Here is a 7086-nt window from a genome sequence, read left to right on the forward strand (position 1 = left end):
AGAATTTGAACAGAAATCCACACCTAGATTTAAGGTTGACACATATTCATTCACAATTAAAAAAAAAAGGTGTCTTCCTTTTGGTCCACTTTTAAATTATGTGTAATTAGATGTGCAGTTACATCAGAACAGAACAAAGACTCCACAATAATACACGGGCAAATAATGCTAGTATTGAATTCAACTTGAAATTATATTGCACTTATTAACAGTAAAATACAATTTGCTATAACACTGCAGCAAAAACATCAATACTTATTCATAATAGTAAGAAAACCAAGATGTTAAAAAATTGCATAATTAATTCATCCTCTGAAATCTTAATCATGTTTTCCACTAAACACACAAAGAAATCTAATCTCATTATCAGATATTTCTTGGTAAGTGGAACAGTAATATTTTTTTAATTAATACCCTTTCAGATATTTTATTTTACTTGAGCACCACCAAATTGATACAAAGCATCTGTCTTTTTGTAGTTGAAGTACTTGTCTTTATAAGCTTTGTCAGAAAGCTAAAACAGATTTTGTTAGCACAATCAAAAATAACCCCTACTATGTGTATTTCATCAGAAAAGAGAACATAGAGGTTAAGGAAAATGTCAGTTTCAAGACACCTTTTTTTTCAATTAGGATCGACAAAAAAAATTCTTCATTTCACTGGAGAAATGTAAGACCTTTTTCATTCTTTCTTAGCAATGTTCAAAAATAAGAAAGTAACAGAACTCCATGAAAATATCTGACTCATTAGGGAATACTGTGAAACATGAAAAAAACAACTAAATTTGATTTTTTTGTTTAAATCATAAGCTTTGGCTTCAATTTTTCCACTACTCTCTAGTGAATTCTCAAATTATTGATGATTCTGCTGTGATCTACCTGCTCTGATATAATCTTTCCTTTTTCTGCACTCTGAAATTCTTTTCTGAGATAAGAAAGCTTTTTTTATTTTTAATCAAAATAAATGTACATGAAAAAGAAAAAGCTTATTATTTGTTTTTTCTCAATTAATATTTTTCAGTAAAATGATGTTTTGTTACAAGGTTTCTGGCTCACTCTCTTTGTAACTCACCCACAACTGTGATAATGGGATAGGTATGACATTGAAAAGTGTAGTTCCATAAAGCCACACATGCATAGATTAGTCTATATCTGTCTCGTATCATATTCTGTGAAACAATCACATTTTTGAGAAAGAAGTAGCAATGACGTTATTAATAATGTCAACAATTTAAGAATATATAAAAAAATGAAATATGCTATAGCAACTGACTATAAATCTGGAGTATTAACACGTGATAATCTTATTCTTGTAGTCTATTACCACGATTTCTTCTTAAAAGTTTCTAAGTCAACTGAAAATTAGAGAATGCTGCAACTTTGTGTAAAACTGACAGTGGTAAATCAGAACCAGAAACAGCAACCACCAAATAGGAGCATAATTTATGTATAGCAAAAAATAAAACACTATGCCTTGAGACAGTAAATAATTTTGTTTACCAGGCATACCCCTGACAGTAGAGGATTAAAACCAACTACTAATAGCTACTCTATAGTATCAATGAAGTACTTCATAACTCCAGGTAATTAAAAGGTAAGCAAGCTGTATGTAACAGTTAATACACAACCCAATTCAACTCAGGTTTCACATATCAAATCTGAGATGATTTACAGCACAAACTTTGGAGTTGGTAAAGTAAACTTGCCATTTATTTAACAAATATACTTGTCAATTGATATTGAAGACATTTAGTTTTAGGGGAATTTGCACAAATGGAGCAAGAGCAAAGCTGTCAATATACAACATGAAACAGTTAGAAAACCAATTTGCTACATAGCAAATATTTACATATCGCAACTGTAAAAAAAACCATATATTTTTTGGTAATTCATCCTTTGCTGTTTACCTTTGACATGCAGAGTATACACACAATGTGCAATACAAAATGTACTTGAAATCCTTGCAAATATGCCAACAAGCAAGAAAATAAGTGATATCTTAGTGATATGTTTTCAGAGTCCTTGTTTTACAATGTCAAATTTAGTTTGATCACGTTCAAAGACAGCTGGATTTGCTGTGCTTATTATATTGACTATTCCCTTTAGAATACTGAAAAGGTGTTTGATGATACCAGCATTAAAAGCTGAGTGTACTGGAGCCTTTAAAAACAAAAACTGAAATTTAGGTAAGATGAGTAAATAACTTAAAATATTTTAATTAAATTTCAAAAAATTGTGTTTTTACCAGTCATTTAACAGTCTCTATGTTCATTCTCTGAAGAAGTTATAAATGGTAAACCAAAGGTAGGTGGCATCCTTGAATCAGTTTAACATTAGAGAAAAACCTTAAAGTAATTCTAGATTTTAGTCTGTTGTTCATAAGAATAAACACTTCAGGGAAAATTGTGATGATTTATTACTATATCCCACATACTTTAAATCAGATTACTAAATTCTGCTATTGATCTGGTTAGTAGATGCATAGTAATCAGAAGTACAGGGGCAAGTATTCTTTCTTGAACTATAAATTCAAGTAAAATCTTTTTTCCAGTTTCCCAGAGCAAGACAAAACCATCATTAATAAAAATGAAATAAGACCTATTGTTTTTATTGATCCATATAAGCAGCAAGTGTACTATAATATATTTATGTATTTATTGTATTTATTCACTGCCCCAAAATCTCATTCAAAGCTGAAAAAAAATAAATTAAAAATGCAGAGGGACCACAAAATGTTTTTCAGTGGTCAGGAATAATGTCAGGGAACAATACCATGAACAAAAATATTTCACCAATGCTACACCTGAGCTACAAGATTCTTAATAAGAGGATGTAACTATCAAAAGCGGGTTCTGAAAGACAGGCACCAGAAAAATTTCAAAGATACAGAATTTCATCTCAGGCATTTTATCACCATAGTCTTTATCTATCTTTTTACACATTATGAGCTGAGTAATGATATCAGATAGGTATCTGTACAGCTTCATAACTGAGAAGAATATCTTTAAATTAGGCAATATAATAAGTACTATCTTCTTCTTTTTTCAGAAAGAGACGTTCAGTAGTCCCTAAAATTTTGTACCTTTATAGTAGCATTTGTGATATATCCAGCAGATATCAGACTACTAAAACTATCCTGATGCGGGCAATAATATTTTGAACTTTGTTTCAATGGATGAAAATGTAGACACTACTACAAAGATAAAGGAAACTTGTACTTCCTCTTCCTCCATATACACACATCTATATAAAAATCCAAATTATTAAAAATAAAATATATAGACCTATTTATTCCATTTAAAAGATATGGAAGTAGACAAACAGGAGGCAACATTCTCTTGACATCCTGGTTTGCTCTTGCTATTTATAAACCCAGAACAACAAACAACTTTGAATGCCTGATTTAAATTTAAGTTATAAACCCAGAAATAAACAATAAAAAAAGGTAGTAATATGAATAATATTATCCAATCTCAACAGAAAAAAAAGTCCTATTAGAAAAATAACTTTTTGAAAATTATGATGATGCACTTTAATCTCTAATAATTTTGTAAGGACTTTTTCAAAGGAATCAGTGGGAGCAGAAATCCAATTACTAACGAATTTCAGTAGATGTATCTTTTTTCTGAGCCTTGGAGTATACCCTTTAGAACCCAATCTTTGGGCAAAATTGAGTCCATTATCCAGCTCAGAAGTAAAATGAGAAAAGGTTTATTGAATTGTTAATGACTACCTCAAGAACTTCCTAGAGCTTTTCAGAGAGAGTACATGCTCAGGAGGATATATTCCAGAAAATGGGCTTTCCAGACAATTGTTCAATACGTGTATCTAGTTCCTGATTATATAGTTGCATATATTTCCATATGTTCAACTCTTATCCTGAATCTTCCAATGCAAATGTAACTCTAAAAATATTTTCAGATGTATAATACAGTTTTCACTCCATAAAATGTGACATTTTACCAGGAAAATAATGATGAAGTTTCTAAAGGTGTTATGAATCTTTTCTCCTCAGAAAAGTACTTAAAAATTAAGCCAAGATACAGCTTAAATGAGCTACATTCTATCTCTAAAATTTACTAGTGGCTTTCTATAAAATTAAGTTAATTTCACTTTTTATTAAGATATGAGAGAAGAAGATAAAACTTTTGATCTAAACACTGAAGGAAATTACCAGATAGTAACTATTAGGTCTGGCTGAGATGGGAGCTCATTTTGTCCATAGCAGCCCTCACAGTGCTGTGCTTTGCATTGGTAGCTAGAAAGGTGTTGATAACACACCAGTGTTTTGGCTACTGCTGAGCAGTGCTGGCACAACATCAGCACTGTCTCTCAACATTCCTCCCCTATTAAGGGGCTGGTGGTGGGCAAGATCATAGAAGAGGACACAAGTAAACCAGCTGCCCCAAATTAACCAAAGGGATATTCTATACCATATGACACCAACTCAGATATAAAAGGTAAGGAAAGGAGGAGGCAGGGGAGGCATTTGTTATTTACGATGTTTGCCTTCTGGAGCAACTGCTCCGTGTGCTGAAGCCCTGCTTCCTGGGAAGTGGCTGAACAGTGCTTTCTGATGGGAAATAGAGAATAAACATATCTTTTTTCTTTTTATTTTTTTCTCTTTGATTTCTCTTTTGCTTTTTCTCCCATAAACTGCCTTATCTGAACCTAGAACTTGTTTTACATCACATCTTCCAGCTGGGAAGGGGAGAGATAGAGCGACTTAGTGGGCACTGGGCATCCAGCCAGGGTCAACCCACCACAGTAACTAACTTTAAAATGGTGTAGGAATGGCACTTGCACTTAAAAGATAGCAAGAGAAGAAATGCTTGAACTTGAAAATTCTGCGCACCTCTCTAGTGCCAGAACATTGGTTATTGATCTACCAAGAAATCTGTTTCTCCAGACTGTATCTTGGTAAAACCCATGATATGAATGATCCAAACATACTAGCAGCAGCAAGAAATCCACCTCACCGAAATATATCCACAAGATAGCTGATTTCTTTAGTTTTTACTGTTAACTCTAGGGAAAAAAAAAAAAAGCACCTAAAGCTAATAATGACTTTCCCACCCTTTGCTCATCAATCAAAAAGAATTCTCTGGTCACCTACTTCACTGGTAGAAGAGAAACTAGGCAAGGAGAAGAAAATACATCCTGTTTGTATCTGAGTGTCCTCATATGCCCTCAGGATGGTTAATTGCTTTTGTGATGAGGGTGTCTGAGTAATTCCCAGTAAGTAAATGATATGCATTTATATCTGATGGTATAAGCTAATGAAATGCTGCTGTCTGATTGATAGGCTTTCCCTCCCTCATTTTCCACAGAATCACAGGTCCTTCCATCAAAATAATTGTGTTATTATATATTTGATTATAGAAGAGTAGTTTCAGAAGGAAAATATATTGAATCCATCATTTATTATACAACTGAGTTATAATTTTATTTAAATTATTTATACTACGTATAATTTTATTTAACATTAATACTACCAATGGAGCAGCTAACTCTGCAAAATATTTTGGACAAGAAAATCACCAGGAGTAGTCAGCGTGGCTTTACCAAGGGGAAGTTATGCTTGACCAACTTTGATAGACTTCTATGACTAAATAAGTAATGTGGTGGATGAGAGGAGAGCAGTGGATATTTTCTACCTGGGCTTCATGTAGGCCTTTGACATTGTCAAGATATTAATAGACAAGATGTTGATGTGTGGGTTGAAGAGACAATGAAGTGGATTGAAAACTTGAGGGAAGTCTGGCCCCAGAGCATATTTATCAGTGGCACAAAATCTAGTTAGAGGGCAGTAACTGGTGGTGTATCACAGGGGTCAACAAAGGGACAAGACTTGTTTAACATCTTTATTGGTTGTCTGGATGATGGGGTAGAGTGTACTCTCAGCAAGTTTGCCACAACACCAGAATTGGAGTAGTGGTTAACATGCCAGAGGGTCATGCTGCCATGAAGAGGAACGTCAACAGGCTGGAGAAATGAACCAGTAAGAATCTTATGAAGTTCAACAAATGGAAGTACAAAGTTGGGCCTCTGAGAAGGAACTACCTCATATACCAGTACAGCTGGGTCATCCAGCTGGAAAGCAGCTTTGCAGAATTGTACCTGGGGGTTCTGGTTGACATCAGGTTGAACACGAGCCAGCAATGTGCCCTTGTTGCAAAGAAGGCAAACAGTATCCTCAACTGCATTAAAAAAAGAATTATCACCAATACATTTTGCCACCTTCTAAGGAGCTATGTTAGGAAAAAACCTGAAATATTTTTGTGCTTTTTTGCTCTAATAACTTTTTTGTTTTAACTTCCACACACAGGAAGACAAAGATGCTCTAGATAGCCTAAAAAAAAGTATGATTGGCCAGGACCACTATAAACAGATAGTAACAGGAATAAGCAGGAAAAAATTCAACTGATCTGTAAAACTACAATGAAAAAATTCATGATCATTCTTCCCTTATAAAACTAAGCTGAGTCAGAACTTAAAAAAGGGAAAAAAAATTATTGTTCTTAAATAGCATGGTGATTGCAATCATAGGAAGGGACTGAGGACTTCTAATCAACTTGCCCCTACTTCTGTTCTTCCTTCCAGTAGTTACTCAGAAAGGATATCCTTGAATTCAGCATAGAAGTCTGCCCTTCTTAATCCCACAGAGGATAAGCCATTTGTTCCAAAAAATGCAGAGAGATCACTAACTGATGTCAGTCTAACTTAATGGGCAGCTACACATCCTGAAGGAAACACAGGAATCATACTGGTGACTTAAGTCTCAGCAGACATTCTTGCAAGTATCACCCTCAGTTTGCATCATGAATGTGTAATAGCTTTACATCATAAAGTTTTGGGAGCGTGGAGGGACTGCAGGAGTCACTTTGGTGGGAAGAGATTGGCAGCTGCCCCCACATTGGACAGGGATAGTTCCAGGTGGCTCAAAGACGGATCCGCCACAGGTCAAAGTAGAGCAAATCAGGCAAGCTGGTGGCACCTCTGTGATAACTCATTTAAGAAAGTGTAAAAAAATGCTGCACAACAGCAGCTAAAGGAGGCGAGTAAGAATATCTGAGAGAAACAAGCC

At 34.3% G+C, this 7086-nt stretch overlaps 1 protein-coding gene across 6 annotated transcripts in view; it reads right to left on the reverse strand.

The window, feature by feature from the left end:
• CSMD3 (CUB and Sushi multiple domains 3) overlaps nucleotides 1-7086 on the reverse strand; it is a 621549-nt gene that overhangs the window by 313909 nt on the left and 300554 nt on the right. Inside the window, exon 12 of one of the 6 annotated variants that reach the window (XM_027684436.1) lies at nucleotides 6120-6167. The exons of the other annotated variants lie outside the window; for them this stretch is intronic. Within the exon in view, the coding sequence (XP_027540237.1) occupies nucleotides 6120-6167 (48 nt within the window). The remainder of the gene's footprint in view (nucleotides 1-6119; nucleotides 6168-7086) is intronic. 6 annotated transcript variants of the gene reach the window in all.

The sequence above is a fragment of the Neopelma chrysocephalum genome, unplaced genomic scaffold, assembly GCF_003984885.1.
Source record: "Neopelma chrysocephalum unplaced genomic scaffold, ASM398488v2 Primary Assembly neopelma1_66, whole genome shotgun sequence".
Lineage (NCBI taxonomy): Eukaryota > Metazoa > Chordata > Aves > Passeriformes > Pipridae > Neopelma > Neopelma chrysocephalum.